Raw genomic sequence first — 24,867 nt, forward strand, 5'->3', positions numbered from 1 at the left:
TTGGAAAGGACTACATTTCTCCAAAACGTTACCTGGCACCATTGAGACCCCATTCTGTGCAACTCTTAGGATTTGAAAGTGGGTAGTTTGAATCCCCAAAGTGTTCCAATAATTTAAACTACAAATGTTATTATTCCATAGGATGCAGTTAAAGTATACAGTCGGACCTCCATATTTGCAGACTTCACTGCTGCAAATTTAATTATTTATGGATGTGGCAATTATGTTCTCTCTAGTTCCTTTAAATCAACCTCCAGCAGAAGCTGCCCATAGAAATACACTGAATGACCTATAGAATTTCACAGAAACTCCATGACAGTTAAAGTGGAGAAAAACTATGGTGTAGATGCACCCAGTAGGGCTTTAGCACAGCAGGTTAACCAGCTGTGGTAAATTTTGCCAATCAAAAGAGTGACTGTTCGAAACCTGGGTCAGGGTGAGCTCCTGTCTTTTAGCCCAGCTCCTGCCTACCTAGCAGTTCAAAAGCAAAATGTGAGTAGATAAATAGGTAAAAGGTAGGTAAAGGTTGTCCCCTGACATTAAGTCCAGTCATGACTGACTCTGGGGTGTGGTGCTCTCCATTTCTAAGCTGAAGAGCCGGCGTTGTCCATAGGCACCTCCGAGGTCATGTGGCCAGCATGACTGCATGGAGTGCTGTTGATATTATTGTTGTTGTTGTTCATTCGTTCAGTCGTCTCCAACTCTTCATGACCTCAGTCATGTCCACACCCCAGAGTCAGTCATGTCCACCAAACCCTTCCAGTATTTTCTGTTGGACATGGGAGTTCTGTGTGCCAAGTTTGGCTCAATCCCATCATTAGTGGAGTTCAGAATTCTCTTTGATTGTAGGTTAACTATACATCCCAGCAACTACATCACCTAAATGACAAAATCAATCCCCTTCCCCAATCCCACCAGCATTCAAATCAGATATTGGTGCCAAATTTGGTCCAGTGAATGAAAATACATCCTGTGTATCAGATATTTACATTACGATTCAAAACAGGAGCAAAATTACAGTGATGAAGTAGCAACGAAAATAATGTAGTGGTTGGGGGTCACCACAACATGAGGAACTGTCTTAAAGGGTCGCGTTATCAGGAAGGTTCAGAAGCACTGATCTACAGGGATACTTGCAGGAACACCTCAGCAAGCAAGAGTCCAAAAGTGGCAGGCTGAAACCCAGAAATTTAATCCGTGACTGATACCGAATGAGAGACTCCCTCCTGGGCACACAGAGGACGGGCGACTTGGAAGGCGCTGAACAGACTGTGCTCTGGCACCACAAGATGCAGAGCCAACCTTAAGAATTGGGGCCACAAAGTGGAGTCCACGACATGTGAGTGTGGAGAAGAGCAAACCACAGACCACATATTACAGCGCAGCCTGAACCCTGCCACATGCACAATGGAGGACCCTCTTATAGCAACACCAGAGGCACTCCAAGTAGCCAGCTTCTAATCAAAGGACATTTCGCATAATGCCAAGTTCTTTTTTTTAACTTTGTGTTTTTAAATGCATTTTAACTCTACCTTCAAATTGCTTCTGACACGATAAACAAACAAACAAACAAATAAATAAATAAATTTGACTGTGAGAGCTGTTCAGCAGTGGAACTCTCCGGAGTGTGGTGGAGACTCTTTCTTTGGAAGCTTTTAAACAGAGGCTGTATGGCCATCTGTTGGGGGCGCTTTGAATGCAATTTTCCTGCTTCTTGGCAGAATGGGGTTGGACTGGATGACCCACAAGGTTACTGTTCATCAGTGGAACTCTCTGCTCCGGAGTGTGGTGAAGGCTCTTTCTTTGGAAGCTTTTAAACAGAGGCTGGATGGCCATCTGTCAGGGGTGATTTGATTGTGATTTTCCTGCTTCTTGGCAGAATGAGGTTGGACTGGATGACCCACAAGGTTACTGTTCATCAGTGGAACTCTCTGCTCTGGAGTATGGTGGAGACTCTTTCTTTGAAGCTTTTAAACAGAGGCTGGATGGCCATCTGTCTGGGGTGCTTTGAATGCAATTTTCCAGCTTATTGGCAGAATGAGGTTGGACTGGATGGCCCACAAGGTCACTGTTCAGCAGTGGAACTCTCTGTTCCTGAGTGTGGTGGAGACTTCTTCTTTGGAAGCTTTTAAACAGAGGCTGGATGGCCATCTGTCTGGGGTGATTTGATTGTGATTTTCCTGCTTCTTGGCAGAATGGTGTTGGACTGGATGGCCCACAAGATCACTGTTCAGCAGTGGAACTCTCTGCCCCGGAATGTGGTGGAGACTCCTTCTTCGGAGGCTTTTAAACAGAGGCTGGATGGCCATCTGTCGAGAGTGCTTTGAATGCAATATTCCTGCTTCTTGGCAGAATGGGGTTGGACTGGATGGCCCATGAGGTCTCTCCCAACTCTAGGATTCTATGATTCTAAATAAAATTTGTTCAGCGTTTGTTTTGAGCCTCCAACTTCTCACTCTCCAATAAGTGCATCTACACTATAGAGTTAATGCAGTTTAGTACCCCTTCAAATCCCATGGTCTTGAATCATGGAATCCTGGGAGTTGCACTTTGGAGAGGCTTAGCAAGCTTTGGAAGGCAACTTTGCAAAACTACTCTGACACGATTCCATAGCATTGAGCCATGGAGTTAAAGTGGTACCAAACTGCATTCATTCTACAGTGTAGACACACACCTAGGTAATAAAAAGGGGCCCGGTCAGATCGTAAGAGTGAGTCCAGTGCTGCAGTTGCTTCTTAATGAATATATTATATTACTCAATGTCACTCACCAGGTAATTCTCGTCCTGGAAAGCAAAATGCAGCTGCGTGATCCAGCGCTTGTCTCCGTTCACCAAAACGTCGCGCTCCTCCCGGAAACAAGACACCTGGAGAAAGCAAAAGCAAGGTTGGGTTGCTGTAAGTTTTCCGGGCTGTATGACCATGTTCCAGAAGCATTCTCTCCTGACGTTTCGCCTGCATCTATGGCAGGTGTAACGGGGGCCACCAATTTGTAAAGGAGGCACCCAGTTTGTGAAGATGCCACCAGTTTGTAACCGTTTGTAAAGGAGCCACCACTTTGTTAAGGACTTACTAAATTGATAACACAACTAATGGCTTGTAATATTGAATTGGTCTTTCTTCAATGTGTAGCGTGGCTTAACTTGAAAGTATTTGTAACAGAGACTTAGCTTTAGAAAAAACTGTAACAATATTGAAGTATAGAAGAAGCTTGATGGTTTCGATGTTTCTTAACTCTTAGAGGCACATTTCTTCAGTCGTTACAATTATAACATTTCATAAAACAACTCTCAAGAGGACTGTTCCTTCCATTTAACAGGTTTTAAACTTATTTTCCTTCGAAATGTGTTTCTTTCTTTAACAGATTACTTCAGGTACAAACTTATTCTTTCCTTATATTATTTCTGTTGCGGTAAAGATTCTTATTAGGACTCTCTCCCCCTTTTGCTCATACACTGACTAATAATATAAATAAGTCAACTCGAACTATCTGAACTACACAGGCTAAAAGCCAAAACCTTCCTGATTCTTAACACAGTAGAATCAGCCTTTCCCTGTAGTTCTTAGACTACAGACTACCTTTCTGGTTCTCAACACACAACAGAACCAGCCTTTTCCTGTAGTTCTTAGACTACAGACTACCTTTCTGCTTCTCAACACACAACAGAACCAGCCTTCCCTGTAGTTCGCTGACTACAGACTACCTTTCTGCTTCTCAACACACAACAGAACCAGTCTTCCCTGTAGTTCGCTGACCTCAGACTACCTTTCTGGTTCTCAACACACAACAGAACCAGCCTTCCCTGTAGTTCGCTGACTACAGACTACCTTTCTGCTTCTCAACACACAACAGAACCAGCCTTCCCTGTAGTTCGCTGACTACAGACTACCTTTCTGGTTCTCAACACACAACAGAACCAGCCTTCCCTATAGTTCGCTGACTACAGACTACCTTTCTGCTTCTCAACACACAACAGAACCAGCCTTCCCTGCAGTTCGCTGACTACAGACTACATTTCTGGTTCTCAACACACAACAGAACCAGCCTTCCCTATAGTTCGCTGACTACAGACTACCTTTCTGGTTCTCAACACACAACAGAACCAGCCTTCCCTGTAGTTCGCTGACTACAGACTACCTTTCTGGTTCTCAACACACAACAGAACCAGCCTTCCCTATAGTTCGCTGACTACAGACTACCTTTCTGGTTCTCAACACACAACAGAACCAGCCTTCCCTGTAGTTCGCTGACTACAGACTACCTTTCTGGTTCTCAACACACAACAGAACCAGCCTTCCCTGTAGTTCGCTGACTACCTTTCTGCTTCTCAAGACACAACAGAACCAGCCTTCCCTGTAGTTCGCTGACTACAGACTACCTTTCTGCTTCTCAAGACACAACAGAACCAGCCTTCCTTGTAGTTCTTAGACTACAGACTACCTTTCTGCTTCTCAACACACAACAGAACCAGCCTTCCCTGCAGTTCGCTGACTACAGACTACCTTTCTGCTTCTCAACACACAACAGAACCAGCCTTCCCTGTAGTTCGCTGACTACAGACTACCTTTCTGCTTCTCAACACACAACAGAACCAGCCTTCCCTGTAGTTCGCTGACTACAGACTAACTTTCTGGTTCTCAACACACAACAGAACCAGCCTTCCCTGTAGTTCGCTGACTACAGACTAACTTTCTGGTTTTCAACACACAACAGAACCAGTCTTTCCTGTAGTTCGCTGACTACAGACTACCTTTCTGCTTCTCAACACACAACAGAACCAGCCTTCCCTGTAGTTCGCTGACTACAGACTACCTTTCTGCTTCTCAACACACAACACAACCAGTCTTCCCTGTAGTTCGCTGACCTCAGACTACCTTTCTGGTTCTCAACACACAACAGAACCAGCCTTCCCTGTAGTTCGCTGACTACAGACTACCTTTCTGCTTCTCAACACACAATAGAACCAGCCTTCCTTGTAGTTCACTGACTACAGACTACCTTTCTGCTTCTCAAGACACAACAGAACCAGCCTTCCCTGTAGTTTGCTGGCTACAGACTACCTTTCTGCTTCTCAACACACAACAGAACCAGCCTTCCCTGTAGTTTGCTGGCTACAGACTACCTTTCTGGTTCTCAACACACAATAGAACCAGCCTTCCCTGTAGTTCGCTGACTACAGACTACCTTTCTGGTTCTCAACACACAACAGAACCTGCCTTCCTTGTAGTTCTTAGACTACAGACTACCTTTCTGCTTCTCAACACACAACAGAACCAGTCTTTCCCTGTAGTTCGCTGACTACAGACTACCTTTCTGCTTCTCAACACACATCAGAACCAGCCTTCCCTGTAGATGATTTTAGAGGTTTTTTAAAAGCCAGGTTCTAAGCAGGAAAGCCTGGGTTTGCATTGTGCGAATTTGGACTCTGGGGATCCAGGTTTGAATCACTGCTCGGCCATGAAAACCCACTGTGTGATCTTGGGAGAGCCACACTGTCTCAGCCCAAGAAAACCCTGTAAATGACTTGATGCATCAGCAACAACAACAACAACAACTCTATTACTTCCCCATGCCATTGGACGAAACTGGAATAATAGAAGCATAGAGTTGGAAGAGACCACATAGGCCATCTAGTCCAACCCGCTGCCATGCAGGAAAAGCACAACCAAAACCTCCCCAACAGATGGCCAGCCTCTTTGCACCTACCTCTCCTCGCTTTAGCATGTCCCACTTGTTCATGATTTTCATGGCATACACCTGGGAGGTCCTTTTCTGCTTGACTACAGCTACCTACAGAGAGAGAGAATAGAGGAAGAGAAATTAGAAAACAACACAACTTATTTTCCCCCCTCCATGATATCCATGGCAAGCCGTATTTGTTGTGTTCGCTCCACAAAACACAAACAGGCAAACATTGCATAGCTGGTCCTCCACTTTAAGGTGGGTTAGTGGGGAACCAACATAAACAGGTGTATTTCCTCTGGAATTTGTGACCGGGTTGTGGCGCAGCTGGTTGGAAGTCAGATGCATTAAAATCACCACTGACCAAAAGGTTGTGAGTTCGAAGCCAGCCCGGGTCGGAGTAAGCTCCCAACCATTTGTCTAGCTAGCTGTCGACCTTTGAAGCCTGAAAGACAGTTGCATCTGTCAAGTAGGAAATTTAGGTAACATGTGGAAAAAGTAGGAAGCCACTAAACCAAGGTGTAGTAGAGAAAGGGAATGTGGCCATTTGGGAAAATGAGGGCATGAATCTCATTGGCTGCTATACACGTCCAACATCTTTCCCACCAACTGTGCCATCCTCACCTCGCTGAAGGCTCCCCGACCGATGACTTTGAGGATCTCAAAATCGTCCCGCTGCAGCCGAAGCTCTTTCAGTCTGGACGTCACTGGCTCAGCTTTGGGGAGATTAAAAACAACAACCACTTATTTATTTTAATATTTCTGCCTTGTTATCTTATCTAAACATCTCAGGGTTGCATACAGTCAAGTCCTCACCCTCAATTTCAGACAGTGTAAACTATAAACATGATAGCAGGGCTTTGGGTTGGATGACCTCAAGGGCCCCCTTCCAGCTCTGCTATTCCATGGTTGCACCTACACTGTAGAATGAATGCAGCTTGATACCATTTGAATTGCCATGGGTCAATGCTATGGAATAATGGGATTTGTACTTTGGTGAAGCACTAGCCCACTTTGGCTGAGAAGGCTGAAGACCTTGTAAAACTACAATTTCAATGACTTGATAGCATCGAGCTGAGGCAGCTCAAGTGGTCTTAAACTGCATTCATTCTACAATGTGGATGCACCCCATGATTCTTGCATGGCATCAGTGCTACAAATGGTATTTAAAGTGGTGTCAAACTGCATTCATTCTACAATATAGATGCATGACTACATTGTAGCAGCACCCCATGACTCCAGCATGCCTGCTGTGCTATACATTGCATTTAATTCAACAGCGTAGATGCATCCCATGATTCTAGGATGGCTTCAGTGCTATACATTGAAGCTAAAGTGGTGTCAAACTGCATTAAGTCTACAGTGTAGATGCACCCCATGACACTTACATGCCAACAATGCTATACATTGCATTCAAAGTGGGACCAATCTGCATTATGCACCCCATCACTCTGGCATGGCTGCAATGCTATACATTGCACTCAAAGTGGAGCCAAACTGCACTAATTCTAGTGTAGATGCCCCCATGACTCTAACATGACTGCGATGCTATACATTGCATTCAAAGTGAGCCAAACTGCATTAATTTTACAGTGTAGATGCACCCCATGACACTAACATGACTGCAATGCTATACATTGCATTCAAAGTGTGACCAAACTGCATTAATTCTACAATGTAGATGCACCCCATGACTCTAGCACAACTGCAGTGCTATAGATTGCATTCAAACTGGATCCAAACTGCATAAATTCTAGTGTAGATGCACCCCATGACTCCAGCATGCCTGCAGTGCTATACATTGCATTTAAAGTGAGGTCAAACTGCATTAATTCTACAATGTAAATGCATCCCATGACTCTGGCATGGCTGCTGTGCTATACAATGCTGTGCTATACATTGCATTTAATTCAACAGTGTAGATGCATCCAATAAATATAGGATGGCTTCAGTGGTATACATTGAAGCTAAAGTGGTGTCAAACGACATCAATTCTACAGTGTAGATGCACCTCATGACACTAACATGACTGTAATGCTATACATTGCATTCAAAGTGAAGCCAAACTGCATTAATTCTAGTGTAGATGCACCCCATGACTCTGGCATGGCTGCTATGTTATACATTGCATTCAAAGTAGGACCAAACTGCATTAATTCTGCAATGTAGATGCACCCCATGACTCTGGCATGGCTGCTGTGCAATACATTGCATTTAAAGTGAGACCAAACTGCATTAATTCTGCATAAACCCCATGACACTAACATGACTGCAATGCTATATATTGCATTCAAAGTGGGACCAGACTGGATTCATTCTAGTGTATTATTTATTTATTTATTTATTACTTGCACTTATTTACCGCCACTCTCAGCCCAGGGGGCGACTCGTGGCGGTGAACAACAACATAGAAAAGACAATTTACAGTAATCAGAACAATACATAACATGCTACTACTACTTGACATATACTTATACTAAAAATCCGCTTCGTCATATCATGGGTCATAGTCAGTCTCATAGTCGTGGTCCATTCCGGTCATCATTGCCAAGATATAGCATTCAGTTAAAGGCCAACTCGAAGAGCCATGTTTTCAGGCTCTTACGAAAGGCCATAAGGGAGGGCGCCTGTCTAACTTCAGCAGGGAGGGCGTTCCACAGCCGGGGGGCCACCACCGAGAAGGCCCGCTCTCTCGTCCCCGCCAGGCGTGCCTGTGAGGCAGATGGGACCGAGAGAAGGGCCTCCCCGGATGATCTCAAGGTCCTCGTGGGCTCGTAGGCCAAGATGCGGTCTGCAAGGTATTTTGGGCCGGAACCGTTTAGGGCTTTGTAGGATAGTACCAGCACCTTGAATTGGGCCCGGTAGCAAATCGGCAGCCAGTGGAGCTGGGACAGCAGGGGCGTTGTGTGCTCCCTACGCCCTGCTCCTGTTAACAACATGGCTGCCGCGCGCTGGACTAGCTGGAGCTTCCGGGCCGTTTTCAAGGGCAGCCCCACGTAGAGAGCGTTGCAGTAGTCGAGGCGGGATGTGACCAAAGCGTGTACCACCGTGGCCAAGTCAGACTTCCCAAGATACGGGCGCAGCTGGCGCACGAGCCTGAGCTGTGCAAATGCTCCCCTGGTCACCGCTGAAACCTGGGGATCCAGGCTCAGCGACGAGTCCAGGGTCACACCCAAGCTGCGAACCTGCGCCTTCAAGGGGAGTGCGACCCCGTCCAGCACAGGCTGTAACCCTATACCCTGTTCGGCCTTGCGACTGACCGGTTCAGGTACACCGGTTCATGGGTGTAGATACACCCATGACACTAACATGACAACATTGGAGTTAAAGTGGGGCCAAACTGCATTCATTCTACAGTGTAGATGAATCCCATTACTCTAACATGACTGCTATACATTGCATTCAAAGTGAGGTCAAACTGCATTAATTCTAAAATGTAGATGCACTCCACGATACTAACATGACTGCAATGCTATACACTGCATTCAAAGTGGGACCATACTGCATTAACTCTACAGTGTAGATGCACCCCATGAGTCTAACATGACTTCAGTGATATACATTGCATTCACATTGAGGTCAAACTGCATTAATTCTACAGTGTAGATGCACCCCATGACAGTAACATGACTGCAATGCTATACATTGCATTCAAAGTGGGACCAAACTGCATTAATTCTAAAATGTAGATGCACCCCATGATACTAACATGACTGCAATGCTATACATTGCATTCAAAGTGGGACCAAACTGCATTAATTCTAAAATGTAGATGCACCCCATGATACTAACATGACTGCAATGCTATACATTGCATTCAAAGTGGGACCAAACTGCATTAATTCTAAAATGTAGATGCACCCCATGATACTAACATGACTGCAATGCTATACATTGCATTCAAAGTGGGACCAAACTGCATTAATTCTAAAATGTAGATGCACCCCATGATACTAACATGACTGCAATGCTATACATTGCATTCAAAGTGGGACCAAACTGCATTAATTCTAAAATGTAGATGCACCCCATGATACTAACATGACTGCAATGCTATACATTGCATTCAAAGTGGGACCAAACTGCATTAATTCTAAAATGTAGATGCACCCCATGATACTAACATGACTGCAATGCTATGCATTGCATTCAAAGTGAGGCCAAACTGCATTAATTCTACAGTGTAGATGTATCCCATGGCTCTAGCATGGCTGCTGTGCTATACATTGCTATGCTTTACATTGCATTTAATTCAACAGCGTAGATGCATCCCATGATTCTAGGATGGCTTCAGTGCTATACATTGAAGCTAAAGTGGTGTCAAATGACATTAATTCTACAGTGTAGATGCACCCCATGACACTAACTTGCCAACAATGCTATACATTGCATTCAAAGTGGGACCAATCTGCATTATGCACCCCATCACTCTGGCATGGCTGCAATGCTATACATTGCACTCAAAGTGGAGCCAAACTGCACTAATTCTAGTGTAGATGCCCCCATGACTCTAACATGACTGCGATGCTATACATTGCATTCAAAGTGAGCCAAACTGCATTAATTTTACAGTGTAGATGCACCCCATGACACTAACATGACTGCAATGCTATACATTGCATTCAAAGTGTGACCAAACTGCATTAATTCTACAGTGTAGATGCACCCCATGACACTAACATGACTGCTGTGTTATACATTGCATTCAAACTGGATCCAAACTGCATTAATTCTACAATGTAGATGCACCCCATGACTCTGGCATGGCTGCTGTGCAATACATTGCATTCAAAGTGAGGTCAAACTGCATTAATTTTACAGTGTAGATGCATCCATAACTCTAACATGACTGCTGTGCTATACATTGCTGTGCTTTACACTGCATTTAATTCAACAGCGTAGATGCATCCCATGATTCTAGGATGGCTTCAGTGCTATACATTGAAGCTAAAGTGGTGTCAAACTGCATTAAGTCTACAGTGTAGATGCACCCCATGACACTAACATGCCAACAATGCTATAGATTGCATTCAAAGTGAATCCAAACTGCATTAATTCTACAGTGTAGATGCACCCCATGACTTTAACATGACTGCTGTGCTATACATTGCATTCAAAGTGGGACCAATCTGTATTATGCACCCCATCACTCTGGCATGGCTGCTGTGCTATACAGTGCATTCAAAGTGAGGTCAAACTGCATTAATTCTACAGTGTAGATGCACCCCATGACACTAACATGACTGCTGTGCTATGCATTGCATTTAAAGTGGGACCAAACTGTATTAATTCTAGTGTGGATGCGTCTCATGATTCTAACATGACTGCAGTGCTATACATTGCATTCAAAGTGAGGCCAAACTGCATTCATTCTACAATGTAGATCCGGCCTGGGCAAGCTTGGGCCCTCCAGGTGTTTTGGACTCCAACTCCCACAATTCCTAACAGCCTACCGGCTGTTAGGAATGGTGGGAGTTGAAGTCCAAAACACCTGGAGGGCCCAAGCTTGCCCAGGCCTGGTGTAGATGCACCCCATGACTATGTATTGCAAGCAAGGCGAATGCACTTGAAATCCCATCTGGTCCATGTGTGATGATGACATTGTATAAGCAGGACTCGAAAACATGTCCTTTGGGGCTCTGCCTTCTCCCACCTGCTCCGAGCCAGTCTTTGCCAGGCGTTGGCCGGACTCCGCTGTCGAACTCTTACGAGCCGAGCGAGCTTCCCTTATACAGCCATGCCAACTCTCTGGCATGACTCAGTTGTTTCCGAAGGGAGGCTTTCGGCACCCTGAGCACACACACACAGGCCTTAAAATAAATGCAGCGGTCAGAGTTTTGGCGTCAAGAGGGTGACTCAGAGGTGGACCGGACCCTTCGTCGGAGACCCGGCAAAGCAACGATTCCCCGGGACCTGAGACGATTTCCTCACATGGTGACGAAGGAGATGAAAGCAAGGAGGAGGAAGAAGATGAAATGGGGCCAGCTGGCAGAATCGGAACACGGAGAGGGAGAAAACAGATTATAAATAGCCGGAGGATGTGAGCCAGGCCGGCTGGAACGGGAATTGTTTGCAGAGGCATTTTGGGGATTGCAAAAAAGACGGGCTAAATATGTCGGAGAGGAGCGCGGAATGTGCGCATCACCATTTCCACGCAAGACATTCATGGGATCGGATTGACCGATTCATCCTTATGTCACGATAAAGGCTTCCCTTTGACATTTCAGGACATACTGTGTGTCAGTGTTTCTCAACCTGGGGGTCGGGACCCCTGGGGAGGGGGTCACAAGGGAGTGTTAGAGGGGTCGCAAGAGACCACCAGAAAACACAGTATTTTCTGTTGGTCCTGGGGGTTCTGTGTGCCAAGTTTGGTTCGATTTGATCGTAGTCTAGGGCCGTTCCAATAGAACAAGGGTTGAATGAAAAGTACTTGGGTTTCGATGGGAATATTTTAATAAATCCTTAGAATGTACTCTTTAACTTGCTTGAAATTTCTCTTATTCATAAAATGAGCACCAACCCCCAGAATCACACACAACTAGACTGATGTCAAGGGGAAACCTTTATATTTAATAATGATAATATTATTATTATTAATAATACACACATTATTCGCCGATACGTCACACAGTCCTAGACACTTGGGAAGTGTCTGATGTGTGATCCAAAACAACAGCCAGCAGAGTGTTTGCTGTGGACTCATCTTGTGGTGTTTCAAATAATGATGATAATCGTCTTGGACAGAAAAACAAGAAAACTGATGACAATCCACTACTCATTACACCTTCATAGTGATGTCCACAGACTTTACCTGCCCAGAAAATGAGGAGGCAGAGAGAAGAGGGCTTCTGCAAGGGAAAGAAACGGTAGAAGAAGAGAAACCTGCACTGGCAGATGATGGGAAAGGCAGTCAAGAACCAACACTGAGGGAAGTCAATAGGAGAAAACTGCTTCAAGTGCAAAAGACAAAGAGGGAATACCGTAAAAACACAATGCAGAGCAGAAGAGAAAACTTGCCAAAGAAGGCTCTCCATGGACAGGTCCTGACAAAAATTGAGAGCCAAATTGACAAGGAAAAAACGTGGCTGTGGCTCACAAATGGAACTCTGAAAAAGGAGACAAAGGAGGGCCTGATTCTGGCAGCCCAAGAACAAGCCATTAGAACCAATGCCATCCAAGCCAGAATTGAAAAGTCAACAACAGATCCCAGATGTAGACTCTGCAAGGAAGCAGATGAAACAATGGATCACATCCTCCGCTGCTGCAAGAAGATTGCGCAGACAGACTATAAGCAGAGGCACAACACCGTTGTTCAGATGATTCATTGGAACCTGTGCCACAAACACCGCCTGAGACAAAGAACTGGTGGGATCACAAGCTGGAAAAAGGAGGAGGACGAGGAAATCCTGCTGCTTCTCCCCCCCTCCCCAAGCCAGCTAAGAGGAGGAAGGGGACTGAGGAAGAGACTTTAAAAACACCTGTCTCCTGGCTGTTGCTTACTACATCTGCCTGCCACCTCAAAAGGAGAAGGAGGAAATCCTGCTGCTTCTCCCTCCGCCCTCAAGCCAGCTAAGAGGAGGAAGGGGACTGAGAAAGAGACTTTAAAAACACCTGTCTCCTGACTGTTGCTTACATCTGCCTGCCACCTCAGAAGGAGAAGGAGGAAATCCTGCTGCTATTCTCCCCCTCCCAAGCCAGCTAAGAGGAGGGACTGAGGAAGAGACTTTAAAACACCTGTCTCCTGGCTGTTGCTTACTACATCTGCCTGCCACCTCAAAAGGAGAAGGAGAAAATCCTGCTGCTTCTCCCCCCGCCCTCAAGCCAGCTAAGAGGAGGAAGGAGGACTGAGGAAGAGACACCTGTCTCCTGGCTGTTGCTTACTACATCTGCCTGCCACCTCAGGAGGAGAAGGAGGAAATCCTGCTTCTACTCTCCCCCTCCCAAGCCGGCTAAGAGGAGGAAGGGGACTGAGGAAGGAACTTTAAAAACACCTGTCTCCTGACTGTTGCTTACTACATGTGCCTGCCACCTCAGGAGGAGAAGGATTTTGTGGTTTTGTATTGTATTTAATGTTTTTGTGTGTATGTTGATATTATGTATATTACTTGTTGCCTGTAAACTGCTTTGAGTCTCTGAAAGGCTGAGAAAGGCGGTATACAAATACAGTAGATAGATAGACAGACAGACAGACAGACAGACAGACAGACAGACAGACAGATAGATAGATAGATAGATAGGCGATGGTCCCGAACTATCCCTTGCTTTTCCAAATGTGTGTGCCATCCATTACTAAGCAATGGCCACATATTTCATCCCCTCTCTCGGCCACCAAAGAGGCCAAACAAAGGGGACTGATCCTTGGCATCGGAGCCAAGCCCAAAGACGCAAAGCAAACCAAAGGAGGACGGCTGCTGTTTCTTTGTTTTTCTGTTTCTAGACAGTCCGACCTTCGAGAGATTGAGCAACGGGGCGTGTTTTTGGCTCATGTGACAAAATCTGGCTTTTAATGCTAGGATTCCCAGAAGATACGCAGGCGATAAAACCATCATTATATAAGGATTATAAAGGAAGGGTAAAAGTGCCAGGCCCCAAACTGAGCCTCAACAGCACTGGCTTCCAAGTCAACCCATGCTAGATCTATAATGCCAATCACAACCTCTGAGCATACCTGCCATAAATGCAGGCGAAATGTCAGGAGAGAATGCTTCTAGAACATGGCCATACAGCCCAAAAAACCTACAACAACCCAAATAATGTTGTTCAAAGACCCATATAATGCAGCTGCATTGTCTGTTTCACACTTGCATTATATATCACAGGGTTGGGAGGACAATAGCTTTATAAACAAACACCCTGCTATATGCCTGCAAGACGTGGATGTTGACAATTTCCGCTCCCTTGGCAGCCACCTCTCCACCAAAGTCAACATCGACACCAAAATACACCGCCCGAGCTCTGCGAGTGCAGCATTTTTCCGAATGAAGCAGAGAGTGTTTGAGGACCGAGACATCCGTAGGGAGACCAAGGTGCTTGTTTATAAAGCTATTGTCCTCCCAACCCTGCTCTATGCCTGTGAAACGTGGACTGTCTACAGACGTCAAATGCAACTCCTGGAATTATTCCATCAGCGCTGCCTCCAAAAAATCCTGCAAATCTCTTGGGAAGACAAGGGGACAAATGTCAGCATGCTGGAAGAAGCAAAAACCACCAGCATTGAAGCGATGGTCCTCCACCATCAACTCCGTTGGACCGGCCATGTTGTCCAGATGCCCGACCACCGTCTCCCAAAGCAGTTACTCTAGTCCGAACTCAAGAACGCAAAAAGGAATGTTGGAGGACAGGAAAAGAGATTGAAAGATGGGCTCAAAGCCAACCTTAAAAACTCTGGCATAGACACTGAGAACTGGAAAGTCCTGTCCCTTGAGCGCTCCAGCTGGAGGTCAGCTGTGACCAGCAGTGCTGTGGAATTTGAAGAGGCATGAATGGAGGGCGAAAGAGAGAAAGAGGAAGGCGCATCAAGCTAACCCCGACTGGGACCGCCTCCCACCTGGAAACCGATGCCCTCACTGTGGGAGAAGATGCAGGTCAATAATAGGGTTCCACAGCCACCTACGGACCCACTGCCAGGACACTACACTTGGAGGACCATCATCCTTGGACTACAAGGAATCACCTAAGTAAGTAAGTAAGTAAATACCCGATACACCCAAATTTGTAAACTGGTGGGGTTGGGAGGGATTGATTTTGTCATTTAGGAGTCCAGAAAAAACTGGAAGAGTTTGGAGGACATTGAGATTTGGAGTTGTAGTTCACCTACATCCAGAGAGCACTGTGGACTCAAACAATGATGGATCTGGACCAACTTGGCACAAGTACTCAATATGCCCAAATGTGGACACTGGTGGGGTTTGGGGGAAAATAGAGCTTGACATTTGTGAGTTGTAGTTGCTGGGATTTATAGTTCACCTACAATTAAAGAGCATTCTGAACTCTACCAATGAGGGAACAGAACCAAATTTGGCACAAAGAACTGTTATGAGCAATAGAAAATACTGAAAGGGTTTGGTGGGCAGTGACCTTGAGTTTTGGAGTTGTAGTTCATCTACATCCAGAGAGCACTGTAGACTCTGACAATGATAGATCTGGACCAAACTTGGCACAGATACTCAATATGCCCAAATGTGAACACTGGTGGGGTTTGGGGGAAAATAGACCTTGACATTTGTGAGTTGTAGTTGCTGGGATTTATAGTTCACCTACAATTAAAGAGCATTCTGAACCCCACCGACGATAGAATTGAACCAAACGTGGCACACAGAACTCCCGCAACCAACAGAAAAAACTGGAAGGGTTTGGTGGACATTGACCTTGAGTTTTGGAGTTGTAGTTCACCTACATCCAGAGAGCACTGTGGACTCAAACAATGATGGATCTGGACCAAACTTGGCACAAGTACTCAATATGCCCAAATGTGAACAATGGTGGAGTTTGGGGGAAACAGACCATGGCATTTGGGAGTTGTAGTTGTTGGGATTTATAGTTCACCTACAATCAAAGAGCATTCTGAACTCCACCAACAATGGAATTGAACCAAACGTGACACGCAGAACTCCCATGAGCAACAGAAAATACTGTATTTTCTGATGGTCTTTGGTGACCCCTCTCAAACCCCCTTGTGACCCCCCCCCCAGAGGTATTGACCCCCCAGGTTGAGAAATGCTGCCTTAATCGGAGCATCTCAAGTTCATCTTCTAAATAAAACCGAGTTCTTTCTCTGTGTTCTGTTTTGTTGTGCCCCAGAGCCTGGGATGCCTTCTCAAAAATGTTAACAGTCCGAGATACGATCAGAATTCGTGCCACGATGAGAAGCCTTCCGAGGACAAAGAAGGGCCAAACAGCCATCTATTTCAAGGTATAATTAGGCACATTTGCGGTTTTGGTTTTGGCGGATTTGATTGGTCATGGATTTAATGAAAAATAGGTTCTGTCTAGGAAAGGCTCGCTCCTCCATGGCCAGTTTGGCCCAGTGGAGAATATCAATACCTTTAGATAGAACACCTCTCCATTATGATTCTGATTCTATGGTTCTATGGTCAGTTTCTAGCAGAAGCTGACTGTATTCATTCCCTTTCTCTGTTCTCTCTCTTTCTCTAATTTCCTTCTTTTCTCTCTCCTTTTCTCTTTCTTCTCTCTCTCTCTCTCAAGCCCTTCCTTTCTCTCTTTCATTCCTTTTCTCTCGTTCCCTTTCTTCCCCTTTCTTTCCCATTCCTTTGCTATCTATCTCAATCCCTTTCTCTTTCATATTCTTTCATTCCTTTTTTCTTTCTTTCATTTCTTTTCCTTCTCTCATTCCTTTGCTTTCTCATCATTCCCTTTCTCTCACACACACATACTCTCATTCCCTCTTTTTCCTTTCTCTCTCATTCCCTTTCTCTTTCATTCTCTTTTGTTCCCTTTCTTCCCTTCTTTCTCATTCCCTTTCTTTCTCATAATTCCCTTTCTCTCTCACACACATACTCTCATTCCTCCTCTCTTTTTCCTTTCTCTCTCATTCCCTTTCTCTCTCTTTCATTACTTTCTCTCTCTCTCATTCCCTTTCTCTCTCTTTCATTACTTTTCTCTCTCTCATTCCCTTTCTTTCTCGTCATTCCATTTCTCTCCCACACACATTTCCCCTCTTTCTCTCTCATTCCCTTTCACTTTCATTGTCTTTCTCTCTCTCTCTTTCATTTCGTTTCCCTCTCTTTCATTCCCTTTCCCTCTCTCATTCCCTTTCTTTCTCTTCATTCTTTCTCTTACACACATTTTCTCATTCACTCTCCCTTTCCTTTCCCTCTCATTCCGTTTCTCTTTCATTCCATGTATCCCTCTCATTCCCTTTCACTTTCATTCTCTTACTCTCTCATTCCCTTCTCTTTCATTTCCCTCTCTTATTCCCTTTCTTTCTCTTCATTCCCTTTCTCTTCCATTCCTTTTCTCTCTCTCATTCTCTCTCTTTCTCTTCCATTCCTTTTCTCTCTCTCATTCTCTCTCTCTCTCATTCCCTTTCTCTCTTTCATTCCTTTTCCCTCTCTCTTTCCCTTTCTTTCTCGTCATTCCCTTTCTCTCTCACACATACTCTCATTCCCCCCTCTCCTTTCTCTCTCATTCCCTTTCTCTTTCATTACTTTTCTCTCTCTCATACCCTTTCTTTGTCATCATTCCATTTCTCTCTCACACAGTCTCATTCCCCCCTCTCTCTCATTCCCTTTCTCTTTCTCTTTCATTCCATTTCTCTCCATTCCCTTTCTCTCTTTTTCATTACTTTTATCTCTCTCATTCCCTTTTTTTCTCATCATTCTATTTCTCTCCCACACACATTCTCTCATTCCCTCTTTCTCTCTTTCCCTTGCTCTTTCATTCTTTTTCTTTCTCTCTCATTCCCTCTCTCTCTTTCCTTTCTCTCTCATTCCTTCTCTTCCATTTCTCTCTTCCATTCCCTTTCTCTTTCATTCCTTTTCCATCTCTCATTCCCTTTCTCTCTCATCATTCCCTTTGTCTCACACACATGCTCTTATTCCCTCTCTTTCCTTTCCTTCATTCCCTTTCTCTTTCAATTCCATTTCTCTCTCTCTCTCTCTCCTTCATTTTCATTCTTTCTTTCTCTCTCATTCCTTTTCTCTCTTTCATTCCCTTTCTTTCTTTCTCTTATCCCCCTTCTTCCTTATATTCTGATTCCCTTTCTTTCTCATTCTCTCGTTCCCTTTCTTTCTCTCTCTTTCCCTTTTTCTTCCTCTCTCTTTCCTTTTCTTTTTCTTTCCTTTTCTCTCTCTCTCATTCCCTTTCTCTCTTTCATCCTTTTCTCTCTCATTCCCTTTCTCTCTCATTCCCTTTCTCTTTCATTATTTATCTCTTTCATTCCCATTCTTTCTTTCTTTTATCCCCTCTGCCTCATATTCTGATTCCCTTTCTTTCTCATTCTCTCGTTCCCTTTCTTTCTCTCTCTTTCCTTTTCTTTTTCTTTCTCTCTTTCCTTTTCTCTCTCTGTCTCTTTCCCTTTCTCTCTCTCTCTCATTCCCCCTCTCTTTCTTTCTCTCTCTCTCTCTCTCTCTCCTACTCCAAGGCCCTCGGTGTCTCCTGAGGACAACCTGTCAGCTGAGGAGAAGCCGAGCCTTTTGCCAAAACCGAGTCAGCCTCAAAATGGCAACAAGTGGATGGGAACTGGTGACTTTTCATGAAGGACAGGAAGGCTATTTCATGGCATGCACACCGTCGGACATTATCACAATGATTGCTACTTGCTTCTCTTATGTCTGGAGCATCTTTTTCTTTTTTTTGCTCCCTCCTGGCACCTTTTCCACCATCTCCAACCTGGCCTCCCTTCCATATTACAGTGGGTTCTTGGCATCCGCTGGCACTTGGTTACGGGACCCTCCCTCAATAACAAAATCCATGGATGCTCAAGTCCCTTTAGATACAATGGCTGAATAAAACAGCATAGTAAAGTAGGTAAAGGTTTCCTTTTGACATTAAGTCTAGTCATGTCCGACTCTGGGGGTTGGTGCTCATCTCCATTTCTAAGCCGAAGAGCCGGCCTTGTCCATAGACACCTCCAAGGTTGTATGGCTGGCATGACTGCATGTTACTTTCCTGCCAGAGCGGTACCTATTGATCTACTTACATTTGCATGTTTTCAAACTGCTAGGTTGGCAGAGGTAAAGATAAAGGTTTTCCCCTGACATTAAGTCCAGTCGTGTCCGACTCTGGGGGTGGGTGCTCATCTCCATTTCTAAGCTGAAGAGCCGGCATTGCCCGTAGACACCTCCAAGGTTGTATGGCCGGCATGACTGCATGGAGCGCTGTTACCTTCGCACCAGAGCGGTATCTATTGATCTACTTACATTTGCATGTTTTCAAACTGCTAGGTTGGTAAAGGTAAAGGTTTTCCCCTTTCTTTCTCTCCTCCCCTTTCTTTCTCTCCTCCCCTCACACTCATTCTCCTTCCCTCTTTCTCGTTCTTTCTTTCCAATTTCTCTTTTTTTCCCCATCCACAGTCACCAAAAGAGCTTTTTGGACCAAATAAGTTCCACCTTTTCTCCCTGAGCTCTTTCTCCCTGTGTCTATCTCTCTCTCTTTTCTCTCTCTCCTTCCATTTCTCTCTCTCATGCACACGCATTCATCCCTCCCTCGTTCCTCCCATCCCTGCTGGGTCAGGGGAAGCATTGTCCACCCCAGGGACTGTTAACGGCCATGTGGCAAAAGGCCAGAGGACCAACTGGCATCTCCTCCTGCCAAGGCAACCGGCCACAGCAAAGCCTGGGAGAAGCTCTTTGGGAGAGCAATGCGCTCTGAGTCGACTGCAAAAAATGTCAGAACTCTGTGTTGCAAAACTTGCAGAGAGAATCTTTTCAGTGCACACACACAAAAATATGGGCACACATAAATATACAGGCAAGGATGTATCCGCACTGTAGAATTAACCAGTTTAGCATTTTTTGGAGTCTCTGGAGGTGCAATGGGTTAAACCCTTGCACCGGCAGGACTGCTGACCAACAGGTTGAGTGGGTTGAGCTCCCTCCGTCAGCTCCAGCTCCCCATGCAACTTCAGTTCTTTCAGCTTCAGCTCCAGCTCCCCATGCAGGGACATGAGAAAAGCCAACCACAGGCAAGGATGTATCTGCACTGTAGAATTAACCAGTTTAGCATCCTCACTACCTCTGAGGATGCTTGCCATAGATGCAGGCGAAACGTCAGTAGACAATGCCTCTAGAACATGGCCATATAGCCCGAAAAACCTACAACAACCCAGTTTAGCATTTCTTGGAGTTCCTGGTGGTGGAATGGGTTAAACCCTTGCACCGGTAGGACTGCTGACCAATAGGTCAGCGGTTCAAATCTGGGTTGAACAGGTTGAGCTCCCTCTGTCAGCTCCAGCTCCCTGTGCAGGGACATGAGAGAAGCATCCCACAGGCAAGGATGTATCTGCACTATAGAATTAACCAGTTTAGCATTTCTTGGAGTCTCTGGTGGTGCAATGGGTTAAACCCTTGCAGCAGCAGGACTGCTGACCAAGAGGTTGAGTGGGTTGAGCTCCCTCTGTCAGCTCCAGCTTCCCATGCAGGGACATGAGAGAAGCCTCCCACAGGAAAGGATGTATCTGCACTATAGAATTAACCAGTTTAGCATTTCTTGGAGTCTCTGGTGGTGCAATGGGTTAAACCCTTGTGCCAGCAGGACTGCTGACCAACAGGTTGAGCGGGTTGAGCTCCCTCCATCAGCTCCAGCTCCCCATGCAAGGACATGAGAGAAGCCAACCACAGGCAAGGATGTACCTGCACTGTAGAATTAACCAGTTTAGCATCCTCACTACCTCTGCGGATACTTGCCATAGATGCAGGCAAAACGTCAGGAGAGAATACCTCTAGAACATGGCCATATAGCCCAAAAAAACCCTACAACAACCCAGTTTAGCATTTCTTGGTGTTCCTGGTGGTGCAATGGGTTAAACCCTTGTGCCGGCAGGACTGCTGACCAACAGGTTGAGCGGATTGAGCTCCCTCTGTCAGCTCCAGCTCCTCATACAAGGACATGAGAGAAGCCAACCACAGGCAAGGGTGTATCTACACTGTAGAATTAACCAGTTTAGCATCCTCACTACCTCTGAGGATGCTTGCCATAGATGCAGGCAAAACGTCAGGAGAGAATGCCTCTAGAACATGGCCATATAGCCCAAAAAAACCCTACAACAACCCAGTTTAGCATTTCTTGGAGTTCCTGGTGGTGCAATGGGTTAAACCCTTGTGCCAGCAGGACTGCTGACCAACAGATTGAGCGGGTTGAGCTCCCTCCATCAGCTCCAGCTCCCCATGCAGGGACATGAGAGAAGCCTCCCACAGGCAAGGATGTATCTGCACTGTAGAATCAACCAGTTTAGAATTTCTTGGAGTCTCTGGTTGTGCAAATGGTTAAACCCTTGTGCCAGCAGGACTGCTGACCAACAGGTTGAGTGGGTTGAGCTCCCTCTGTCAGCTCCAGCTCCCCATGCAGGGACATGAGAGAAGCCAACCATAGGCAAGGATGTATCCACACTGTAGAATTAACCAGTTTAGCATTTTTTGGAGTCCCTGGTTGTGCAATGGGTTAAACCCTTGTGCCAGCAGTCCTGCTGATCAACAGACTGAGTGGGTTGAGCTCCCTCTGTCAACTCCAGCTACCCATGCAGGGACATGAGGGAAGCCTCCCACAGGCAAGAATGTATCTGCACTGTAGAATTAACCAGTTTAGCATCCTCACTACCTCTGAAGATGCTTGCCATAGATGCAGGCGAAACGTCAGGAGAGAATACCTCTAGAACATGGCCATATAGCCCGAAAAAACCTACAACAACCCAGTTTAGCATTTTTTGGAGTTCCTGGTTATGCAAGAGTTAAACCTTTGTGTCAGCAGGACTGCTGACCAACAGGTTGAGTGGGTTGAGCTCCCTCTGTCAGCTCCAGCTCCCCATGTGGGGACATGAGAGAAGCCCCCCATAAGGATGGTAAAACATCAAACATCTGGGCATCACCTGGGCAACGTCCTTGCAGATGGCCAATTCTCTCACACCACAAGCAACTTGCCGTTTCTCAAGTCGCTCCTGACACAGACAAAAAAAATTGCTTGGACTGCCATGGCTCAAGGCCGTGGCATCCTGGGAGTTGTAGTTTCATAGCCTCCTCTGTTGCTGGAGACACAAGGATATTTTGGGCCTTTTAAACACACTCCGTCCTTCGAGCCAAGAATGAGCGTTGTCGGGATTTGTTTTGCTTTCTTAATCCCTTTCCAAGCCAACCTGGGCTGTTTACAAGACGGTTTTTTCTCCCGAAACCCAAGTGTCTTTTATTTTTAAACAATTTCAGGTTCCTATTTCGGGCACAAAGGAGGGTTGGGAATCTGGGCTGGTGCCGATTCTCAGATTCCTTCGGGACGCTCCGAGGCTGCGAGTTGGAGAGCATGGAAAAATGCCTGAGAATGGAGGGGAAAACACATTCTGTTTCCAATACACAACCAGGCCGGAGCCCAAAAAGTGGTACCGGAGAGAGATTTCTCATCCCTGAAACCAAATCCCTTTTCCGTGTCAGGCCTTTTTTGGTACCAACAAGGGGAAGGGTGTTCCAGAGCATGTGCAGAAAGCTTCTTATCACAACTGATCATTCAAATTGGAGGAAAAATCAGCTGGATAAAAGACCTGAAGTTTTTAGTCCTATGATTATTGTTCCATTTGGGCCATAGAATTCCTTTGATAACCCTACATAACAATTATTATTATTATTATTATTATTATTATTATTATTATTATTTATACCCTGCTTTATCTCTCCCAAAGGGGACTCAAAATTTTCAAATTTTTCAAATTTTCATCTATGCCGACAATCATGCCATCACCGCTCCCAGGGGTGGCTCAACCATTACGCAAAGTAAGCATTCGCAATATAGTTGATTTTGCCCAGGGGCGCTCTTGGGGGAAAATAGACCTTGACATATGCGAGTTGTAGTTACTGGGATGTATAGTTCACCTACAGTCAAAGAGCATTCTGAACTCCACCAATGATGGAATTGAACCAAATATGGCACATAGAGCTCCCACGACGAACAGAAAATATATATCAGTGATTGGTTGGGGGCGCCAAAATAATGTTTGCTTACCGTTGAAAATTACCTGACCACTCCTCAGGGTGAGCTCCTAGCCTTTAGCCCAGCTCCTGCCTACCTAGCAGTTCGAAAGCAAAATGTGAGTAGATAAATAAGGACTGCTTAAAAAGAGGAGAGGTATTTAGGCACCCATCTGGAAAATGCCAGAAAATGCTGGCAATCCGATTGAGGAGTAAGTTTATGAGCAAAGCTCTTTGGCAGAGAGATGGAGCGACAGGACCAACCCACAGCTGGAACCAAGCACAAGCCTTCAAGATGCTGAAGATGGGGAAAAGCCTATATATACCTCTATCTATGTGTAATTTCCAGGGCCAGAGAAGCAGATGGCGGAAACAGAAGAACGGCCTGCCTCAGGGGAGCGTGCTTGCTCCATCCATGTTCAACATCTACACAAATGACCAGCCACTGCCAGAAGGGACAGAGAGCTTCATCTATGCTGATGATCGTGCCATCACCGCTCAAGCAGGGAGCTTTGAGATGGCAGAACAGAAGCTCTAGGGATGCATAGATAAATAGTTAGACAGATGCAGAGAGACAGATATCAATATTGATATAGATAGAAGGATGGGGATATAGACAGAGATTGATGGAGACAGATATAGAGGGGGATAGAGCAGGCCCTTACCGCCTACTACAGGGGAAACCAACTGATCCCTAATCCATCTAAAACACAGACGTGTGCCTTTCACCTTAAGAACAGACAAGCATCCCGAACTCTGAGAATTATGACCTGGGAAGGAATCCCACTGGAGATTGCAGCGCACCCAAATACCTGGGAGTCACTCTGGACCATGCTCTGACCTACAAGAAGCACTGCCTGAACATCAAGCAAAACGTGGGTGCTAGAAACAATATCATACGAAAGCTGACTGGCACAACCTGGGGATCACAACCAGACACAGTGAAGACATCTGCCCTTGCGCTATGCTACTCTGCGTAATGAGACATGCCCCATTATCACAGGGTGTCTGCACCCTTCACCACTGGAGAAAGTACACTGTCTAGCCGGTATTGCACCACCTGACATCTGCCGGGAAGTAGCAGCCAATAGTGAAAGGACCAAGGCAGAGACATCTCCAGCTCATCCCCTGTTTGTGTGTCAGCCAGCACGTCAATGACTTAAATCAAGAAATAGTTTTCTAAGATCTACAGAGACACTCCCTGGAACACCCCAGCAAGCGAGAGTCCAAAAGTGGCAGGCTCAAACCCAGCACCTCAATCAATGGCTGATAGCAAATGAGAGACTTCCCCCTGGGCACACAGAGGACTGGGCGACTTGGAAGGTGCTGAACAGACTGCACTCTGGCACCACGAGATGCAGAGCCAACCTTCAGAAATGGGGACACAAAGTGGAGTCGACGACACGCGAGTGCGGAGAAGAGCAAACCACTGACCACCTGCTGCAATGCAACCTGAGCCCTGCCACATGCACAAGGGAGGACCTCCTTGCGGCAACACCAGAGGCACTCCAAGTGGCCAGATACTGGTCAAAGGACATTTAATCAACTACCAAGCTTG

General features: G+C 45.7%; 1 protein-coding gene across 5 annotated transcripts in view; it reads right to left on the minus strand.

The window, feature by feature from the left end:
• LOC132781986 (myotonin-protein kinase) overlaps positions 1 to 24,867 on the minus strand; it is a 64,348-nt gene that overhangs the window by 24,494 nt on the left and 14,987 nt on the right. For all 5 annotated transcript variants that reach the window (XM_067461023.1, XM_067461024.1, XM_067461025.1 and 2 more), the window contains exons 2-4: positions 6,307 to 6,398; positions 5,707 to 5,790; positions 2,771 to 2,866 (exon numbers count right to left, since the gene is read on the minus strand). In XM_067461023.1, coding sequence (XP_067317124.1) covers positions 2,771 to 2,866; positions 5,707 to 5,790; positions 6,307 to 6,398 — 272 coding nt within the window. The remainder of the gene's footprint in view (positions 1 to 2,770; positions 2,867 to 5,706; positions 5,791 to 6,306; positions 6,399 to 24,867) is intronic.

The sequence above is a fragment of the Anolis sagrei genome, chromosome X (assembly GCF_037176765.1).
Source record: "Anolis sagrei isolate rAnoSag1 chromosome X, rAnoSag1.mat, whole genome shotgun sequence".
Lineage (NCBI taxonomy): Eukaryota > Metazoa > Chordata > Lepidosauria > Squamata > Dactyloidae > Anolis > Anolis sagrei.